The 22,671-nt window shown below is 42.9% G+C and overlaps 2 protein-coding genes across 4 annotated transcripts in view; one reads left to right on the top strand and one right to left on the bottom strand.

Annotated features, from left to right (window-relative positions):
- The window catches only part of SLC49A4 (solute carrier family 49 member 4), a 71,979-nt gene extending 50,342 nt beyond the window's left edge, over nt 1-21,637 (bottom strand). Inside the window, exons 1-2 of the mRNA XM_052793292.1 lie at nt 20,927-21,637; nt 925-1,018 (exon numbers count right to left, since the gene is read on the bottom strand). Coding sequence (XP_052649252.1) covers nt 925-1,018; nt 20,927-21,305 — 473 coding nt within the window. The 5' untranslated portion in view covers nt 21,306-21,637. The remainder of the gene's footprint in view (nt 1-924; nt 1,019-20,926) is intronic.
- Nucleotides 21,402-22,671, top strand: part of HSPBAP1 (HSPB1 associated protein 1) — a 38,638-nt gene continuing 37,368 nt past the window's right edge. For 2 of the 3 annotated variants that reach the window (XM_052793291.1, XM_052793289.1), the window contains exon 1: nt 21,402-21,474. In XM_052793291.1, the coding sequence (XP_052649251.1) occupies nt 21,417-21,474 (58 nt within the window). In that variant the 5' untranslated portion in view covers nt 21,402-21,416. Of the gene's footprint in view, nt 21,475-21,636; nt 21,916-22,671 lie in introns of those variants that run through there. The other variant, XM_052793290.1, reaches the window with a different exon arrangement.

Here is a 22,671-nt window from a genome sequence, read left to right as displayed (position 1 = left end):
GCTGAAATAATACAAGGACTGCCTGGAAGCTGACTAGAATTCAAGGGGCGGGGAGGGAGCAGTGTTCACATAAAAACCTTCTGTGAATAAGTTCTTTTCTTAGTGCTTACATATTATGCAAGCATAACTAGTGAAGAGCTAGTGCTACTACTGTTTTTAAAGAAGCAGAAAAATCTAGTGATGCCTGTACACCTTCCTCCTTCAGCATGAGAGGCAAAAGAAAGTTAAGTGAACAACAAGTGATCTGTATTCCCTGGCTGTACAAAACAAGTGCAACTCCTGTACTTAACGAGGATTCACAAGTTCAGGATACATTGACGAGATGATTTAATTGTTTGGACTGTGTGATTTTTAGGAAGGAATCTGTCTCTATCACAAACTCTTAAATTGCATGTGTACAGAAGACATTCATTTCAACCACAGAGAAAGTACAAGACTACTTCGGAATGCAGACTGGAACATACTACATGAAAAAGGCCATTTTGCGTAAATTCATCAGGCTCACTGCACAATCCCATCATCCAATATGAGAAACATGAACTAATTATTTAATATTTACATACAAACTACATATTTTGGGGTTTTGCGGCATGGTTCCCTGTGTGATCTTGGGCCAGTTTCTGAACCTCTCTAAATCTCTGCTTCCTTGTTTGCAAAACAGATTAATAGTAGTTATGCAGGATGGGGTGAGGCTTAATTAACTCAAGTTTGTAAAGGGCTTTCTGATCATCAGATACTATGTAGAAGGACTAGAAAAATCAATTTAAGAAGCAAAGAAGCACATAAGCCCATGTCCGCACAACAAACATTTGGCATATCAAATTCATACAGAAAATACGTACGAACATTTCTTTGCAGTAGCAGCAAAAATTATGTTAACAGAAAGTATAAAATATGTGTATTAAAAATAACTAATTCACTTACTTCTTCCTAATTTCTAGGTCTGAAACTGGAACACATCTCAGGCCAGCTCCCAATACCATGAGAGATGATGTTAGTAACACCGTTACCCTCAGACCTGTGATGAAAAAACAACAGTATTTTACAAGTTAAGTCAGCGATGTTGGGGGAAAAAAAAAAGTTGCCTAAATATATATATTTGCCTAAATATATATAGTGTCACAGAAGTAATGCTATCTCTTTCAAATGATAAACAGTTAGGTGCTGATATGAATACTGATACATTATGAAATCCTGTGTTATTTTCTACACTTACACTCCAGAATTACAAAGGCTTACTCTTGGCATACTATTGCACAGGACTGTACCCAAAATCTTACAGACATTCTTGGAAGTGAAAAGTGGCAATGGAAGTATCATGAAAATGTACAATATTTCCTTTAGAATTAGAAGGATCAGGGAATATGCTCCAGTGTGTGATCTGAAATCTAGGTAGATCCAATGAAAAATCTGGACTTGTACATTCCTTTCCAACCACTTAATGAGTGCAGACACAGCACTGTTATTGTTTTCTTTCGTAATGCAGATATGCATTTCATCCTGAAGAAATAACCATTTACTCAGGGGAAGAAAGTGCAAGTATTTTTTTGCAGTCCTTGCAATTAGGCCAGGTTTTCGCTGCGCTCAGCTCAAGTTGTCAGAGGTTGTAAATACAGTACATTAGAAAAAAGCTACAATTGACTGATTCCTTGAATATGTTTTTTCCTCATACTGCGATTCTCGACTGAGAAGCACTTAGATTAGAAACAACTTTATCTTAGTGCTGCAATTCCTTTTGCCAGCAGTTTACTTGCTGCTGCTAGAGTGTTTCCATCAGCAGCAGAGAACAGTGACAGCTGAGGGGCTTAACCTCCAGAATCTTGTAAAACACTAAAATCAAAAATATGCACAATTAAAAACTGCTGATACAGTCTATATCTGTGAAGTCATAAAACTTCAAACAATTTCACAGCAACAAGTGGAAAAGAAAGGGCTTCCATGTTCTCAGCAGAACATAATAAAAACAATTAAACGATGACAAACACAGAGCATCTCTAATGTTTAGGTGAAACTAGTAACTACCCAAAACACAGACTGAAAAAGAACAAGTCCCTATGATACCTCGCCCAACAAACAAATAAAAAGATTTTGATTCTTTCTAAAACTGCCAATTCTCAGAGATGTGCTCCCTCTATGTTGATGCCTCCTCTAATCAGTACAATCAACTAGTACTCACATTAAATATTTTGACTCTGTGTGGATTGTAAGGCGGGGGGGGGGGGGGGGGGGGGAATTAGAGCATGTATTTTACCAAAATGTAATTTTACAAGACAAGACATCACTTTGCTTTTATTGCAACAGCTCTTAGGGAACCTCACTCACAGGTATGCAATTCCTTGTGCTAGACACTGCACAAACCAAACCAAATACACCTCGTCTCTCAATCAACCTAGTCCAAGACAACCCAGGGAAAAAAAAAAAACCTGAAGTTAATGCTACAGGTTTTCTGAAATGGAAGTATGACTTCCTTCGGTATGGCTCAGTCATTAAGGAAAGGAATGCAACCTGCAGTCCTGTGACTCTGAAGGACACCTCACATCCCTGATGCCGTGAAGAAGTATCATCAGCTGAGAATATTTGTTTCCTTAAAGGATTTCCAAGCCCGCCCACACTTACTTGCTTGACTCTGTGCTCAGCCAGCACACGTTGCTGTTTAACTGGTTTTTCAAGTGTGCATGTTCAGAGCGCCCTAACTAAATGTCCGGACAATACAGCTGTTCAAAATCCTGTTGCTGTTCATATTTGCTGGGCCACCATGTGAGCCTTCATGCCTTGCTTAACCCCACATTACCATACTGCGTACGTTGTGGGAGTAATTATTTGTATTAGGATCGCATATGTGATGCTTTTGCCTTTTATCCTGGGCAATGAATCTCTGTTAGCATTGCTTTTGTGCTTAAAGAGAACTTGTACGCAATGAGAATTAGAATTTTATTGATGGAAAATTGAAACACAAGTCTTTCAACTGGAAAATCTGAAGTTTTCCATTTGGAAACACTGCTGCAATGTTTCAGGAAAACTCTAGTAATGTACGTACCATCAGGGTCTTTTTGAATTACATTTCACAAAACACAGCATGTTCTGCCTTTCAGGAGACACAAGGACAGAGACAGCCTGGAAGGTCCTGCTCACGAGGTGCCACAGGAGGCATAGACCAGGTGCAAGCCCAGGGCACAGCAGTAAATAAGCATTATACAGAAATTTAAGTTTAAATCACCAGAGGACACAGAGGAGCGTTTCCAAATCAAAAACTTCTATTTGATTTTTAATTAAAAAAAAACCAAAAACACCACACAAAACAAAACCAAAAAAAACCCACAAAAAAACCCACAAACCATGAAAAGGTTTTAATTTAAATCTGCAGAAAAGTTTCCTAAGAAAAACAACACACAATTCAGTGAAAACTGAATTGGATGCCGAAGTTTTCTCCCAGCCCTAAATTTAGGCTTATCTTTAATGTCAGCCTTACATGTTGGGTAACTTTAAAACAAAATTATCAGTTAAAGCCTCACAATCATGTATGTTTGGTCTCTCCAAATATTCTTTGAAGTCCTCATCTTGAATACTATACACTGTAATGCACCACTTATAAAAGTTTTGATTGCATAGATTATTCTTTGGCCCTTCTTTTCTTCCACCCTAACATGTAAACACACTTCCGTTAAAGTTGCATGTTGAAAATTATGACACCAAAGCAAACAAGTAAAAGACTGTCAGAGAAGCAGCATATTCGACATTTTCTTTGCTAATTACATGATGTATTTCTACCCTCTAAGCACCTTCCCCTTTTATTTTGCTTTACATTTGCACTCCCTGAATTCATGCTCCTTTTCATCTTTGTTAGAAATTGGTCTTTAATAGTATTTTTGTAATTATTTCAGTATTTTTGCTTTGAACGTTGCAGTGGCCCTTAATCTGAATTGGACATCTTGTATTACTCTAAAAGGTGCACCCCAGAGTGTTTCAGATAGCAGCATGCATCATGGGGATAATAAACCAAAGTAACCAACCAAGCCTGAAGAAAAAGCCCGTGAACCCCGCAAACAATTATTTCTCCATTTTAAAAGATCTGAGTAATTCATACAATCAAGATTTTGAGTAGATGTAATTAACTTCATTCATTTTACCCTGTAAATGCAACTGGTTATTGATGGGGGAGGGGGGACTACAGCTTCTTAAAATCTATCATCCAGTTTCCAGTCCCCTTCTATCAGAGGTTTCTGACACATGGCTGGAAAGGGAAGAAACTCCTTTAAAGGGATTTTCTGCCAATGGAGGAAGTTTTCTGTTCTTTGGAGCCTTTCGCATTAGCTGCTCATTCCCACCCTGTTCTTGCTGGAGGTTTCTGGGCCTCACAGGTGCCACTGACTGTTGAACAAAGCGTGGCCATGTTCAGAATGGCCAAACAACATCGACAGTAACAGAAAAGTCCAAGCTAGCAGAAGAAATTGAGTCAGTAATTAAAAAAACCATATTAATTATCATTTAAGAGTGAAACAGTTGATATTGTTCAACTGTTTAACCCGCTTGTGGCTTTACAACTTCTGTTTTTATTTCTTTTTAAAACAACCACCCCCAAACTCCTGCGACTATTAGAGATTTAACACAAACTCTCAACCCACAGTCCCCTTAACTCTCCTGCAAAACACAGACTTTTAACCCTGCCAAGACCATCTCGTACTAGTAAGCCTAAATGATTACCTGTGCTGGCAGGATATGCTGACTGGATCTGGCCCCTGGGACATTTCTAGCTGGCCCACTAGTTTCCTCTCCTCTCTGCTGGGAAAGCAGCTGCTGCAGCAACGCACACGGCGTGATGAACCCCGGGCCCCCCACCACCCAACACAGAAAACGAGCAAAACGCAACCACGCCGCGTCGTGGTCTCACACAGGAGCGGGCGGCAGCGGCTGCTGGCGGCACCCAGCCGCTCCTCAGCTCCCTCACCGCAACATCAAGTGACGGCATCTAAGATGTGGGTGTTGCATCCTCCACAGCTCTTCCAGCATGCCTTACTTTCAAGACACTTAAGTACATGAAAAGAAAATTCTCCTCCCCCCACACACACTGCACTACTGACTTGTAACCCCGTTAAGTGATTTATTATGCCCAGCTTATTAAGAAACTTCATAAAAGGTGTTGTACAGCTACGAGGAACTCCTCATTCCAACTATTTACACATTATCAGTTTGTCATTCAGAAAGACAACGCGATTAACAACTGTTTAATGCTTTTGTAAGCTTTTGAGAAGTATGACCATTCCTTCTCTCACCTGTCAGTCGTTACGATAAAAGATCATAAAACATGTGACTGACAGACTGTAAAAACCAAATCCTTACTCACACAAAACACACATTCAAGTCAAAATTGTTTTCACGTCGAGAAGTGGGAGTTCCTACTTCTGCTGTCTAGTGGCAGCAAACACCCTGCGCGTCCCCCGGCACCGGCCCGCAGCAGCACCCCGGTTCCCCAGATACTGCGACAGACCCGCGGAGAGCAACACGCTTCTCGTTCAGAGCATCACACAAATGTCAGATATTGAGTTTGGTTTTTCCCTCCCTCCTAGTGAAGCGTCCATCTTAGGGGGAAATTCCAGTTGGATGTGCAGAAAAGTTCTTGCCTTTCTGCTAAGATTAATTGAAGTTTGGCCAGAGGAAAGGCCGCCAGCTTCAGGCCTCCACCCGGCATGGCAGCAGCGGGTTTCCCTCATACAGCTCATACACCCCGCTCTCAGATGCGTTAACATTTGAGGGGTTTCCTTCCCTCAGCTGCGATACTAGAATCAGTGCTCACAAATATAGAATATAACAAGGCTCTAATTAGAAACGAGTGACATCAGCCTGCTGCACATTTTCACAGTTTTTAAAGACCAGGCTGGAAGCAAGATCGGTCCCTTCTGACACGGAACTAGGAGCATTTGCTTAACTACTCTACTATTATTTTCACTAAACGATATCTAGCTAAAAAAAAAAATTAAATCCCATCCTGGCGCACACACACCAGGAAATGAAAAACTCCCCAATTTCAACAGATGTTCCAACAATTCACTGTTAAATTGTGCTTTTCCTTCAATTCAAAGCAAATGCAGTTTTCAGACAAATTCTTGTTTTGCCTTTCTTGACAAAACAAAGCACAGACTCTTGCATTTTTCCTTCTATGAAATTAACCTACAAAAAAGAACCTTTACCTTTGGTTTCCGTAAGCAAAGCACTGAGCTCCATCTTCTACAACTTTTCTTTGGTCCTGGAATTGTTTTTGTGTCTTGTCTAAATACCCTTGTTATTGTTCAAGCATCCTTTTTTAAATTGATTTCTTTCTGGATACTAATTCTCCATTTCATAGGATGGGTCTGTTTCTCTTCCTCCTTAATGCGTGCCTTTATGTTTAGCCATAATAAACCAAAAGCTTGATTAAACAGTTGACTTTGTCAGGGAACCCTGAAAGCTCTGCACAGAAGTTCCTCCTTCATCATTACCTACTGCTCCAGAAATCTTTGTATTTTAAATATAATTCTAGCAAAATTATACTAATAGCTGTGCCATTTACTCTCATAAGATCAGTTATCTTTGTCATGATTAAAATATAAAAAAAAAATTGCTACCTTTCTAATAAACACAGTGAATAAAACTTCCGTTGTGTCTGCACTTTGCCAAATTGACTACTGTCATTAAGAAGGATAAGCAGCAATCCTCCTTCAGAAGAAGTATCCTTGCATCAAGCAATACAATTCTCAAAAGAAAATAACCTTTTCACTGGTGTAAAAAGACTTCATAGCCAAGATGTGGTCCCAATCTTTCTGCTAACACACGGAACAAACCTGAAAAATCAGTATATCAGAACTGCCTCGGATTCCACAAAAGCACTTGATTGCAGAGGGGTATGAATTGTGTTTGGAAACTCAATGGAAAATAAATACATTTTGAAGAATAGCATCAACTAGACTCGGAAGCAAGAAAAACTGGGAACCAAATACAAAGACTGCATGCAAGAGAGAACAACTACCAGGTCACATGTAGTTAATCAAAAATTACTCCTAGTTTGATGGCCAAGATATCATGGGGTGCTATTAAGCACAATCTGGATCTCCCTTTCTCTCTGGCTGCATTATTCTGATGCTCCTGTTACTGCCCCATCTTTCTTAAGCTGTGTTTTTAAAACAAACTGAAGCAAATTGTTTCCATCCATTCCGCTGGCTCTATGTGGTACTGCCAAAATAGCACCCAAATTTCAACTGAAAAGATATAGGACTTCAGTACTTTTTTTCTGACTGAAAATGAAGCAAACTCAATTTACGCATTTTGCGAGACAGGTGACAGCATCCTTCTGGTATCAAATAGTAAGAACCAAGCTCTATCATAGAGAACCTGTTTGAAATAAATTAGATGCGAAGCTACGTTTCAACCCCCAGTCTCATCTAGAATGCAAAAATTGGACCTCTTCCTACATGAATCCTGCAACACAGCCCAGTTCCACTTTTCAGTGGAGGACTGCACAGCAAGGGCAGATTCCACTGGACACTGTGCTTCAATTTCCATCTGACATAAACAGCAGGCAGACTGAGATCGCCAGACAAAATATGTACTAGAAACCTCTTGAAATGTAGATGTAGGAGGTAATGATCTTCAGAGGGGCAATTTCTCTTTATAATATTATACAGCTGTTGCAACAGAACCTGTCAGCAATAGCTGCCCAGTTAACACCCAGGCTATCAAGAGGAGTTTGAAATTTCTTAGAAATTAATTTATCTGCAAAATTTAAATTAAAGGAAACAAACTTTGTATGTACAAACACAGCAACTTCAAGTAAAATAGTTCCTGTGGTTTGATACAGACTCTCTAATCAGGGTCAGAAATTCAGAAGAGCCAATATCCCAGAAGTGTCATCACCAACAACGTGGGGAACCCACAGGGAAGTCCCTGCCAAATCAGGAAGAAAGACTGGTGCCAGGGACCAGATCTGATCCAAAGATAAAGTTATTTCTGCTGCTAGCACTTGTTGGACAGACACAGCAAGGCTGCGTGCAAAACTGAAAATGAGGGCCAATGCCCGTCCCCACCTTTTTTCAGTGTAACTCTCAGATTAAAAACATGCATTCTCTGCATAAACGTCATCACGTGAGTCCTTGTAAGAAGAGCATCACTCCCGAATTTTGAGGTTAGTTAAGAATCTTGTAAAAAATCCCAATATAACTAAGAGACCCAAAGCATAAAATTTAGCCAGCCAAGTGTTTCAGAGAGATGCTCATCTTGAGGGAAATGACTGAACACGTGTAACAACTAAAATAGATACAGAATCTGCTAGGACATAATTATGAGAAGTAAAGCTAAATATAATGCAGTTGAGAATTATTATGACAATCACGCAACTACTCCCCAATTCCTGAGCTGCTGAATCTTTCTCTATGTGCGATTGTAAGGAAACCAAGACACTTCAGTAGTCACACTCTTACTGCACCATTCGCTTCTGGTTTGTATTGTAAATACTCCTCTTGGGGTTTTTTTGTTTTTTTTTTTTCCTTTTTCTCCCCCCTCCCCCCTTCACTAAAGCATATTACAATCCTTCTTTTTCTGTTTAGTCTAGATATAAGAATTTGACTGCACCTGTTAGAAGGAATAACAAGCTATCACAACCATGTCAAGAGGCTGCAGGGTGCTTTTGTCTCATTTGCATCAATGAGGTCAAGCCAATGCGATCAGTGGACCCATCCTGTTTTTAACATTATCCCAGCATATTAAGCAAGCACATAATCAATTTCTAAAAAGATGTCAAGAAAAGTATAGCTTAATTGTCCAGCTCTCTAATCCTCTACACTTAGTTGTTACAAACTTAATGATCCAAGATCTTATAAGGTGTCTTACAGAGTTAGGTCCACTACCATGGATTTAACCATGGTTGGTGGCAGACTATACCTGTAAATACAAAGCGTTTGTGCAGCAGTTTAGAAGTTTGGTACTGTAAATAAAGTAGTTCTGATTTTAAGAACTGACCAGGCTTAATCTGAGCTTTTGGATATATGAAAAGGTAGTTTATAAGTATTGAAGTTTCCTTCCATATGTCAGCTAAGGATTTTGAAGCATCCTAACAGTTTAACATCAACAATGGAAAAACAAATGGCAAAAGATGCAGATTAAAAATCTGCATTGCAAGTTTCTACAAGTGTTGTAAATTCTATTTATCAATCGAGAGGCTGACATTTTGCCTGAACAGATAAACAAAGCGCTGAGTTGAATGGTATTTGCCTGGAGATCCAAATGCTGATTTTAGAATCAGTTTTAGACTCTTTACTAAATATCTCTGGCATGGTTTAATACCATATTTCTTGGCTTCAAACGAAACCAATTATTGTAGCTGTTTATTGATACTATACATTTTACTGCAGAGAGCATCCATTTTCTCTGCAACTAATCCAAGTGCAATGAACCTCTCTTAATACTTGCAGAGCACCTCTGAGAGAAGAGAGCACTGGCCTGGGCAGCGGGACCTGCATCTCTTGACATGCCTTATGAAATTGGGCAGGCCACTTATCTTCTGCTTCACTTTTCTCTCCCCCCTCCCCCCACCTTGTTTATTCAGGCTATAAACACATGGCAACAGGAGCCAGTCTCACCATTAGTATTAGAAAGGCTACTAAATCAGGTCTTCTCTTCACCTGGGGTCAGTGCAGTGCTGGGATACAACAAAAAAACTAACTATGTGAGTGCTTACTAAATGTGTGAAATTAATATATAAACACTTTTAGGAATTATTCTTTCTCCCTTCACCTCAGGTATCTGCTTTCTACTCTCAACTCCAATATTTACTGAAACATGAAGATTCAGGTGAATCATTTAATCTGTCTTTTCCATTTGATAAACTAAAAAACTATGTGTGTGTGTGTACGCATGTGCTAGTGTATACATACAGAGAGAGATGCAGAGCAACTGACAAAAACAGCTAATAATGCAGTCGAGGACTAAACATCTTCATTAATTTTGAAGCTAAATTATGGATGCTCATTAACAAGTCAAAAGTACAAGACAACAAGCCTTCGCTCTAGCTCTCACTGTTGTGTTCCTGGATGAACGCCAGCAACTCAAGCCCTTTCAGCACCAAACAAGGGGAAGGAAGCTTTTTCTTTTCTCTTCCCGCTCATTTGAAGGACTCCCAATTGCCCAGCAGGCTTAATTACCACACAACTAACTACAGATCCTTACCTGTGGCGACAAACAGGAAAAACAATCTCTCTTGTGCACATCTATCAGGGAAAATGTTCTGTCATTGTCTTAGTGTACTTGGCCACACCACCCAATGGTGCATGAAATTCTTCATTTCAAGAAATACAGAGGCATTTTGCTTTGCCACAACAGAGTATCAAGAAGCAACCATGCAGCAAGGATTGGCAGCTATGCTAGATACTGCCTAGTGCATCCACCAAGCAGGACACTAAGTGCAAAGTTTCTCCTTTTTACTACCCCTGCTGCAAGTTGGGGAAAAAAGAGCCCTAAGAGTCTCATCGACGTAATATCCATGCGGGTCTTGTGACTTGTAGGAAAGGTCACTGGAGTGAGCTCTCAATTTCCCTGTGTGTCAACAGTTTCAATGTTACTTTTAACAGTAAAATGCATCAGACACTATTTAGGGTACATAGATCATCCTAAAAGGCACCCTTTGCAGCACTGTAATGGATCCTAAACCCATTACATTTTTTAAGGCTCCTGATCAATTCTTTAGGTTCCCATGATTAATTAAAAATATAACAACTCCACCTTCCTCAAATATTCAAAAGGGATGGCGCTCAACAAAAATAACCAAATAAAACAAAAAGAGTTTCTAAATGCAGTTGTACTCAACATCCTGTATTCCAGAAAAACATCAGCAGACTTTGCAAAAAGCAGAAGACCTCTCACTTTCAAAACATATCACTCCCTCAGGCTGAGTCATATGAATCTCCAGCTTTAAAAAGAGGAAAAATCTAAAAATCCTCTCTACTAGAAATCTGCATGAGAAAGCTTAATTTGTAGCTTTTGAGGAAGTTGGAGCATCGATCACAAGCTTTTGCAGCACAATTATAGTTGCAGCACAGCTACAGAGCCACAATAGCACATGCACGTGAGAAGCATTAAAACACAAAATTACAGCAGGAAGTGATGGAATAGCTCTGAATGTCACCACTGAGAGAGAGGCAGAGCAAGCCACTACTTCTCTTGCCCCAGGATTATAACTAAAAAAATTCTTAAAGAAACTTGTACCAGCAAGGTCTGCTCAGCTGAGGCTATACTAGGTTGCCACTAGGAGAATTCAAACAACATGCTCCAAGAAAATTTGCAAAATATCCTAACAGAGAATTACCAAAACATCATGTTTCTTAAATTTACTTCTGCTCACCTCAGCACAGACCTTGGTTTTGGAGGGTTTGGGTGTTTTTAAACAAATATTTTATATAAAAGAAATATTTTTGGCAATGTCAGACTACAGATTTTCACAACAGAGAACATTATTTCAGGACCTGTGCTATGCACTATCTACTTCTTCAGCTCTGAAAAGGCAAGCAAATATCCCTGTTTTACATAGCTCCTTTCCCACAAGCAAGGCATTTCTTAACAGAAAAAAAACCAAACCATAGGCAGAAATTGGCAATGCAGAAAATATCCGAACTTTATTAACAAGTAATGAACCTCATTTTTGCATTTGCTCCAGACTAGTCTTTCACTCCTAAAACGTCACATGAAACTAACTTCTAAAAACAACATCAGCCAAAAATAATGAATAAATTTTTTTTTGTTTGTGAAATGGTAATGCTGTTACTGGAATTTAGAAATCGGTAAAGCTGGGTTAGTTCAGCATTACCAAATGAAAATGGTCTTTGTTCATACTTAGTTTCTTCTGATAGGAAAAATAAATAGTATCATATTAATTTTTTAAAGGAAACGGTTTTCTGTAAAGGAAGCAGATTCAGCTTTTGCAGGCCAGAACCTGATCTACTCTTTTTTCTCTTTAATGGAATTATAAACTCATAGCTACGAATTATAAATACAGTATAAACATACAGCTAGCAAAACGAATGCAATACAACTTTCCCACGTTTACTACTTCCATAATAAAAATCTATGAGAAAGCCCAAGGGACTTTGCTAACAGTGGAATTATTGTTGTCATTTATGTTAGAGAAGTTAGCATCGGCTGCCTTTATGTAGCATGGCTGCCACACTGTTAAAAACTTCTAGAAGAAAGGAGATTGGCAAAATTTAAATGTTTTTAAAATGCAGCAAGGCAGTGGACAACGTAACGGTATTTTAGCGTTTTCTGTCGCGTTCCACGAGGCTTTCCAGAAGGGGAGAGACACCAGCCAGAGAGGCCGCATCGACCCCAGCATCCCGCTTGTGCCTCCATCATGAGGCCAGACATCTGTCACCACCAAACCCAGGCAAGAAGGAATAGCCGCCCTCCTCTGCATCGGCAGCGCCTGGGGAGCCCCGCAGGGAGCAGGCAGCCATGGTCCAGGGCACCTCGGGGAAGGGGAGGGTGAAGGAGGGGCCGATACACCCTCTTGCCAGCAAAAGGCACTGCCAGGTGCAGTTCAGAGGTTGGGTTGTACAGAGGCAAAAGATGGGGACCTTGTTGGAAATAAGAAAAGGCAAAAAAGGTCAATGGCGTTCAAAGAGACTTCCCAGCTCCTGGTTTTAAAAGCGCTTCTGAAGTCAGTTCACTAAAGCTGTGTTTGCTGATCTGCGGCTAGGGTGCTGTGCAGGCAGCCCAGGAGGGCTGCAGGCACCTGCCACCCCCATCATCTGCTGCTGGCTACCTAAGTCACGTTTGCAACCATCCCTTGCTCGCTCAGCATCTTTTTCCCTGTACCTCCTACTCATCTCGTTCCTCCACCTTTCCCATCCCCACCGCTCCCTGCCCTCCAGCTCCAGACCCCATTTCTGCATCCATGCCTCCCATGCTTCACCCACTACCTTGTCCCCATACTCTCCCCTTCTCTCTATCTCTTCCCACCTATCCAAGGGCTTTTCTCACATCTGCTCTCGCTCCTTTGAGCCCTGAAGCTTTTCACATCCAACCTCTTCTACCTCTCAACAAGTGGAAGGAGTGGATGGCAGAGGAAAATGGAAGGACAAGATGTGCACACCACAACAGCAAGGAGACACACAGGTGAGGCAGGAGACAGAGAACAGGAAGGAGTCAGTTTAGGAAGAATTTCGGTCAAGAGAAGGTTATGAGGGATAGTAAAAATACATGAGCATACAACAGGGGAGATATCAGTGCATAGCTACCGTAGTATTATACGCTCTGTAGTCAACTTCTAAAAGCTACTGTTGACAAAATATTTTCCCAGCTGGAGCTGTGTCCTGACCCAGTTCTGGGATGCTTAAGTGCTTTAACTCTGCTTGTGTTAACAGCTGCATAATAAAAGTAAGGGATCATATTTACACTGGTAAATGATTTCCCTATTCATCAATTTGTCAACATCAAGGTATAGCAAGTTACATACCCCACGCTCACTGTGCCTGTATGCTCAGTGCACCAAAGCCTCAAGATAACGTTATCCTTGGATTACATGGCCATTACTATTCTCACATGAGCTATGCAAACACATTAGGATTTTACTTTCCATCATGAAAAAGTTACTTTAAATCCAGCATGCAGTTTCCTGATATTCTTCAGTATGTGGTATTTCAAGCAGCTGTCCTAGCACCACTGCCGCAGCTGCAAAGAAGTGTGCAAAGAGCACGGCAGTTGTGTAAAGGGTAGCAGTATAAAGAGAAATGTCTGTGGAAACACAGTACAAAGAGCCGGGGGTGATACCATCTAACAGAAAGACCTAGCTCCAGAAGAGGACATCTGTCTACAGCCATGATTGATGCTTTCAACTCAACCTGGCCCATCAGGAGGTATGGGAAGTGCTGCTAACAATCAAGCTAGTATTGCTATGATGAATCATAGTGTCATCAAGTTAATACAACTCATCAGATCCTAATTAAACCACTCTATGTTGCTAATCACTCTGTGTATCTCAAGTGGTCTTTTACAGCATGCCTGACTCCAGTGTGGGTGGGCCAATCAATTCTCTAATGACTCCTCACTTCTGCAAGCACTTGCACAAATGCTCTGTGGACTTTCACGCAGCCACAGTGTATAAAATTAAGCAACAAAAGCTAAGTTTGGTTCAGTCTTCCTTTTTCTTTTCTTCTGATGGTATAGAGGAAAAGTACGTCTATACAAACACACACACCAGCAACTCATCAAAATAAGTTTTGTAAAATCAAGCTGATCAAATATCTGCTCTAGTGGGATTTACCTATATTCAGCTCTCTAATTGCTTCTTTCATCTTTCCACATGAAAAACAACACTTCATCTCATTTCTTCCAAGATTTGTCAGCTTAGGAAAATTAATCCCATTCACGGAATTTGATAGGTGTGGATCAGTATCACTAATAAGACAATGAAATATGCATCATTCATAGCATGCAGTAGATGATGTCCACAGCATGAGAGAGAACAGACTGCGGCAAAACAGATATTTTCCTTCAAATTTCTTTTGCATTTGGTTGAAGTGCATCGATCACTTGCCTTTTCACCAAATACATACAGCTTTCACTTCATATGAGTCCAGGCATTCTCTTCCCCCCTGTCGTGGAGAATGCCTGGACTCATATGAAGCAAAAGCTGTATTTCATAGAATCATAGAATCGTTTAGGTTGGAAAAGACCTTCAAGATCGAGTCCAACCGTCAACCATGCCCACTAAACCATGTCCTGAAGTGCCTTGTCTGCATGCTTTTGAATACCTCCAGGGATGGTGACTCAACCACTTCCCTGGGCAGCCTGTTCCAACGCCTGACAACCCTTTCAGTAAAGAAATTTTTCCTAATATCCAATCTAAACCTCTCCTGCTGCAACTTGAGGCCATTTCCTCTCATCCTAACACTAGTTACTTGATAGAAGAGACCAGTACCTGCCTCACTACAACCTCCTTTCAGGTAGTTGTAGAGAGCGATATAAATGTAGAGAGCATATATTTCAATATATGCTACTGAGTAGAATCAGTTGTTTATGATAAGATTACTTTCTGTAATCCCAGCATATTTCAGTCAAGCACCAGAAACATCACACTTTCCTTTCTCACTGGCTCCTTGCCATTCTACCCACATTTTCATACCTGTAAGTTTTCCCATAGGTATTTGTTTCCTGTAGGCTGTACTAACCTACCAAAATCATAATGTCTGTATAAACCTCTTCTATTGTTGAAGTGTGTAAATCTGTTTAGCTTGATCTCACCAAATTATATTAAAAGTTTTACAGCCTCACACTAAGCCTTATCCTAGGCATCTGTAGCTGAGGTTCACACTTGAACTTGAGCCATGAATTATCAAATTGGTCATTTTGAAATACTGGCCACCTATCTTGCAGTCATGCATCTGAGATAAGAAAAGTCTATTTCTATTTTCCAGTTCTATGTCTGAGATCATGACAAAAAGGAGCCAAAAATGTGTTTCTTTGCCACAAGGTGAAAACTCAGACTTTAAAGGTTCATAATTCACCTATTTTTGTCCTCCTTCTGTTAACCAAAACCCCATATGTTTATGATCGTTTGGGACACGACAGAACTATGAATATTTCCATTAAAAACTCTGCATGTTCTTGTGAGTGCCACCATGGCAAGTACTTCACACTATCCATCTATACCAGCAGCAATACCTATCAGCAACTAGACCTGCCGTAATTTTTCCAAGTTATTAGTAACATGCTCCAATTTATATTTACTACCATGTTGTCTGAGAGCCTGAATGACAGACATGAACCCTGAAATGACAGCCACAATGGAAACACTTAAGGGAAAGAAAGTCTTCCCCATCTATTGGCTTCACTTGACCATTCCTGTTTCCACTGGCTTCTGAACAACCACCTGCTTCCTCTTTGCTCTCTGTACCCACCTTTACATCTCTCAAAATAAAACCAAAGGCATTTCATGAACACTTCCTAGATGAAAATCTAGGGGGAGAACAAGTTAACTTGAAGTCTTCTCCCTTCTGTCCCAGTGACCCTAGATGTGAGTTAGAGGAGTCCAAAGGTCCCCTGAAAGTAAAATCGGTGTTTCCATGCATTCAGCACAAAGTGACAATCTGGGAACTTCAAACATGAAAGCTGCTATGCAGAATTCTCTTTACCCATCATGTGTAGTTTATTTTGTATAGAAAACAGTTATTAAGACATTTTTATATTAGTAAGGCCTGATTTAGTACTCATACTCAATATTCATGACTATTTTGTCAGACCGTATTAAAGGATTTAACCTCAAAATTCCCAGGTGGAAGAGATAAGAACTATCAAATGTCTCAGAGAAGGAAACTGAGAAGCATGATTTAGGAGACAGCAATGAAATCAAGAGTTTGATATTCAGGAAAGGAATAACTATTTGTACAAGTAAAAACATTCATGGTTTTAACAGACAAGCCAATCTCTATTAAAAACCAAAATCTGATTATTGAAGTTTTCTCTCTACTTCATAATTTAATCACTAGGATAACAATGCTGTGTAAATTTAATTTCAGCAAAATAAAGTTACTAAGAACTAAGAACTATGCAACCCATGTAAGCATATATCATTTTATAAGAAAGGACCAAGAAATAGATTACATTTCACTGTTACAAGTAATGTATCACATTTCTTCAAACTCAGTATAAAACTGTGTTCACTGTATTCCAAAAATTAATGAAAAATATCACCATTCTATTCAATTTGTTTAATGTAAGTTATCATAAAGTATTTCATTCTTCATTGCCTCTTCTTGCTTATATGGGAACATAATGAAGACTGACATTATATATTGCTTCTAGGTCTCACCTTGTAACTATGAACTTAACTAATAAAATAAACCAGTGAACCAGATCCATAGAAGTATGTAAGCCTTCAATTTGCAGTTAGATATATAAACATCCTAACAGTTCTGTATGCTTATATTTACAGTTCCCAGAAAATGAAACACTCAAGGCACAAAACATCCACAAACACTCAAGCATCATGTGACAAATTGTAGCTAATTTTAATCACGTAAACAACAAGGGTCCATCCAACTGCACACTGAAGTAATTTCCCATTTCATTTCAGTCTTATTGAATCTCTAAAAGGTAATTATCATTTAAACAAGGACTCTCTAATCCTATTGCTAAAGAAAATGCACCAGATAAGACACATGTAGCTCCATGGCACACCCCATCTTTTAACCTTTTTTCCCTAAGAAACCAACCAACCAAGACAACACCTGTAACTCTACTTACAGAAAAGGGTTTTCAAACCTACTTCAAAATGGCACATATTCAAAAATGATGCACACAAACGTAATTCCTGAATTTCAACATGCACCCATCCCAGAACAGGACTAGGACACATTACAGATGGTACTGCTGTCCCTATTACAGCACCCACCCAAGGAGCATGGAGAGCTCCCCCAGGCTCCCAAGGTAAAGCACGCTGACAGAAGTCTCCATTCAGCCAGAGGAAGCTGGGAGAGACAGCAACAGGAACGGGGCTTGCTCCCCGAAGAAGAATTTCCAACTGTGATACATGAGCCTCGCTAAGCATCTGAAAACGAATGTATTTTTGAGAACGACAAGAGCTCAGCAAAAAATACAACCTAGCTTTCAATTGACATCCCTTATAGAAACACCAGCTAAATCCAGGCTTCCTCCAACGCCTCAAGACCCTTTAAAATACAGTGTTAACACCCTTCAAAAAAATGTCTACTCGTTCTGAGTCTGTTCAGACCTTCAAGTAAGACTCTTTTGCAATTACAGCCTTGTGAAGACCATCACTACCCTTCTGATGAAAATTCACCCTCAATTTCATAAAAACCAGGAAATCCCTATAGATCCACAGGAACATGGGCTTTAGCCAACCAAGACTGTTTGTCATGCTATTTCTGACACCAACACCCGTTCTGGGTCACCAGAGTCCTTGGCGGAGGCATGCACTTGCCTGTAGTATATACTGCAGAAATTCCCCAGGGAGCCAAAAGTGACACCATCTATACACCTCTCCCAGCCCAGGTATTCCTCCCATCCTCCAACTGCATTGCCTGTGTCAACTGCAAACAGGCCTCCACAAAAAATCCAGGAGACACACTTGGCAGGTCAGGAGGGAAACGGTCACAAAGACCAAGAAACCCTTTGAGGTTAGAAAAAAACATAATTGTAATTTCTCCATTTAGATCCCTTCTATACAGAACCAAAGAACAGATCATTTGGAGCTTATTTAGCATACCTTTTACTAAAAATAAACACTTGTCCTCTCTTCTCAGAAGACCCCACACTTCTCTGAGAAGCTGTGATGGAACTGAATCACGCAGCCCAAGAAATGCTTCTTCCAAGTAGGATTAACAACATGCCTATTGCTGAATATTTAACATTTCAACTTCTAATTAGTTAAAAAGTAAAAAAAAAAAAAAAAAAGACCAAACCCTTATAAGCAGTACTGAAATAAGAAACAAGCGCATAAGAATTACAACAGAAGTTTAGTATGGAAACAGATCTATGTTTCGAACTATACACCACAACGAACAACTAAAAACCAAGACGACAAATACTTTTGGACTTTGTCTGAAGCATCATAACACAAAATCAGACTTAACTGACAGCAGGCAGCTACTTATCAATATCAGTTAGATATACTTCTGACTGTGAAGTATAGGACCATCTAACAGCAGAATCGCCTCTCAAATTCTGACATGCATCATCTACAGTGTCATACTTCTGATACATGCCAGGTTTTACATGTTGACACTTCACAAATACATTTTTTTCCTGACAGTTCCTTTACTAGCTAACTCCAATGACAGATGATTGAAGCCAGCGAGTAAATGGTGTCATTTCTCTGTATTTTTGGTACAGAGAGTAACTTTGGTGTAACAACAAGCATTTGTACCCCTAAGCAAGTAAAATACTGCCCTTGCAAGGTCAGACCCAACCTTACAGCTTCAAAGCAGTAGAGTCATGCTCCTCCTGGAATATCCGTATGCCAAAGAGCAGATACCTCCCCGCAACATGGCTCCAGTGGAAACATGCCCCATGGGAGAGTTGGGCAGCAGTAGCTCTCCTCTTTGCTCCGTGAGAAACCAAGTGGCAGGACTCCACCGTCACTTCCAAAGTGAACAGCACCACATTTTCTGTGGGAGACTCAGAAAACAGCATGAAACACAACAGGGCCCACACAAAATCTGCTGCTATGCAAAGAACATGCTCCAGAGCCCTTATGTGCTCCTTATGCATAAAGCCAATGAGTTGAGATGCTCTATTTAGGCTATCAACCAAAATTCTCTCAACAGGGAAAGCAACAAAGCAAGAGCATAGGGGTAGTATCAATATCTCCACTGAACATGGAAATTAAAAAAAAAAAAAAACAAAACGAAAAAGAAAAACACCCAAGCAATCAGTTAAGGTAATGTGGAAAACACTTGTATACATATTCTCATTAAAAAAAGCTATGTGTGAAACCCAGAAATCCAGCCACTATATTACTAATCACATTAAAGCAACAACAAAACACTAATGCTTCTTCTCCCATGAGTTACTTCAAAACTTCTCCAGTCTTTTTCTGCATTGCTCAGAATCAACTTCATAGAAAATGGAAGAAATAAAAATACAGACTCGGTTCTATAAGCACAGGTTCAAGTTTAGCTTTATTTCCTTCATACCATGAGCAGAATCATTGTCTTCACTGTGCAAAACAAAATAACTTACTTTAATTTTAAGATAATTAACACCACTATTATACAGCAGTCTAAACAGACATTGTCAACTTAAGTCTAAATTGCTTGAGAGGAAACTGGCTGTACAGCCACCATGGACTCATTTGGGGAACGCTTTTTCCGCCCAGTAGGTTTTACTCCCCCAACACCTCTTCAGTTTTCGGAAAGGCATTTCCAATTCTGAGACACAGGCCTTCTCAGCTACAACTCTTCTCCCTGCCTGGCTGCCTTCACTTCCCCCCTTCCCTCCCCACAAATGAGCTATTAATTCCTAAATAAATGGAACGAGTAGCACTTAATATTGGAAGCCACAAGGGTACGTAGGCTCGTATCTCCTGTTTAGAGGCCTGTGTAAACAGGAATTAAAAGACTAAATGTTTCTGTGGATTTAGGCCCAAAAGCTCAAATCTGCAAACACAGGTACTTGACCTCGCCGGAGCGGTCCCCGGAGCGACCACAGACAAACTGCGCAGGCCCTGGAGAAGTTCTCCAGAGACAAATACCATTTCCAGAAGTTTGCTACCACGACGCAACGGCCTGAACACAAATTAGGAAACTCTCCCTCGTGCTCATCTTCTGACACCCTGAAGCACAACTTCTGTTTTATGTTCTCTGTCTTTGCATCTCCCTAGCGCAACGAAAAGCAAACCACCAACTTCGTGTTCAGTCTGCTTTTAAAAACAAAGTATTTCTTTCAAGATGCAGTGGCCGCCCTGAGCACAGACTGACTCGATCCAACATCAACACGGGTGTTTGTCTCACAGCCGATTACCAGAAAACAAGACCATCTCCAGGTCAAACATCCGCACGGCAATACCAGACTGGAGCACATCTCCTCCAGACCCACACCTCAGCCGCGACGTAGGATGCCGTAATTCCTCTTAGCTTTAGGAACAGCGTAAGCACCTTCCTTGTGAATGGCCTTTGATGCGCCTTTGTTTGAGCTGTGTACCGAAAATGGCACTCATGATTCCTTCAAAGTACTCGTCATCCCCTTTCAAGACCGAGGCCACCAGCCCCCGAGGGCAAGGGTGTCCCCGGGCTGGCGGCGCCCCCTCCCCCGGCCTCGGGACCACCACGCCGCCCCTCACCGCGGCGTCGGCGGGCCACGGCCCCGGTGTCCCCGCCTGGCCCGGGGGAAGCCGCAGGAGCGGGGCGGGGAGTCCCGACCCCCCGGCCCCGCCGCCCCCGGCCCCGCTCACCCTTCTTGTCCATGAGCCACATGAAGAAGAAGCAGGGCGCGAAGCCGATGGGCCCCCAGAAGACGAGCAGGGCGATGTCCCAGCCGCTGAAGCCGAAGGCCAGGCGGGCCGAGTTCTGGATGGGGCCCCAGCTGTTCCACACCAGGCCCTGCGCGAAGCCCAGCAACGAGAAGAGCAGCAGCACCAGCCACCGCCGCCCGTAGACGCGGCCCGCCAACGGCGCCAGCCGCCGCACCGGCACCGGTACCGGCACCGCCGCCGGCACGGCCGGGCCCCCCACCGGCCCCCGCGGCTGCGGCCGCCGCCGTTGCTGCTGCTGCTGTGGCGGCGGCGGCAGGAGGGGCTGCCGCTCCTCCGCGCTGCTCCAGCCTAAGCCCATCTGCGGGGGCGCTGGCGGGGGCCCGCCGAGGAGGGGGACGGGGACGGGGGAAGGGACACCCACACTTCAGCCCCCGAGCGCGGCGGCCCTGCCCCGGCCCGGCACAGCCGCATGCGCGGTCGGGGAGGGCCGGCGGCCGCCTCCTTCCTCCGCCGGCGAGGGGAGGAGGGTAAGCGGCGCCGGGGAGGAGAGCCGGGCCCTCCGCCGCCCGCGGGGAGGGAGCCGTGCCGGCGGACGGCCGCGGCCTGTGGGGGGCGTGCGGGGCGGGGAAGCCGCCGGGTCGTCGCCCCCGCGGGGTAGACGGGGCTCGGGTTCCGGGGCAGGCGCGGGGCGGCCCGTGGGAGCTCGCCGCTGGGGGCGAGGGGCCACTCGGGTGCCACCGGAGGGGCCGGGGGAAGCTCCCGCCTCGGGGCCGCTGCCAGCCCCGGCCGTCACGCTGCCGCCGCGGCTCCGCCCCGCGCGGCCGGGCGCCGCGGGCCGGGCTCGCTCCCGGGCCGGGCTCCCCCTTCCGTTAGGGAGGGCGGTGCCGAGGGGAGCCCGCCGGAGCCGCCCCGGAGGGAGCGCCGGAGGAGCATGGCCGGGGCGGAGAGCCGCCGTCCTCCCGCGCCGGGTAGGTGCCCCTCGTCCCTCCGCGCCCGCCCAGCCGCCGAGGGCGCCGCCCCGACCCGGGCCCGCCGCGCTGCGGCCTAGCGCGGCCCGGGCCCGGTAGCGCGGCTCGGCTCCAGGCCGCGGGCCTGGGGGGTGGGGAGGCGAAGCGGGGGCGTGAGCGGGGCCTCCATGCCGCTCCTTCAGCTCCTCCTCCGAAACGTCCCTCCCGATCGGGCGTGGGCCCGTTAGCGCTGCGGTCGCGTAGGGCTGAGCTAGGAGCTAGGTTGGCCCTTCAGCAAGTGGGGGTACCCGCCTGCGGGGAGACACTGCGGCGGAGCTTCTCCGAGGTATCTGTCCTTTTAAAGGGAGAAGTAAATTGTCTTGCGTTGAGCGGGGTACAAATCAGCCATGGCCCGAATTGGGGGGGAAAAAACCCGGGAGGATTCAGTTACAGCCTGCACTGAAATCCATTTTAAAATAATTCGGATGAATGTACCATCATGTGGGCTACGCTAAGCTCATTAGAAACTATTATCATTTAAATAGATTGAAGTATATATTCATTCCATTAGGTTGCATGAGTATTTATCTGTATATCTACCATCTGCACTTGTCATAAAATTAATGGCTCGTATGCTGCACAACGCTTCATCTTCCACGAAAAAACTAGGTATTTGAGTTTGGCTTGCTTAGGCATTCTGTCACAAAGTCTGGAAGTTGGCTTGATAAATGCCTGTGTGCTTAATTGGGGAGAGCTGAACAGTGGGATCCATGCGGG

Source organism: Harpia harpyja, chromosome 7, assembly GCF_026419915.1.
Source record: "Harpia harpyja isolate bHarHar1 chromosome 7, bHarHar1 primary haplotype, whole genome shotgun sequence".
In the NCBI taxonomy this organism is placed as follows: domain Eukaryota; kingdom Metazoa; phylum Chordata; class Aves; order Accipitriformes; family Accipitridae; genus Harpia; species Harpia harpyja.
The sequence above is the reverse complement of the archived record's forward strand: the minus strand, read 5'-3'. Positions and strand labels throughout refer to the sequence as shown.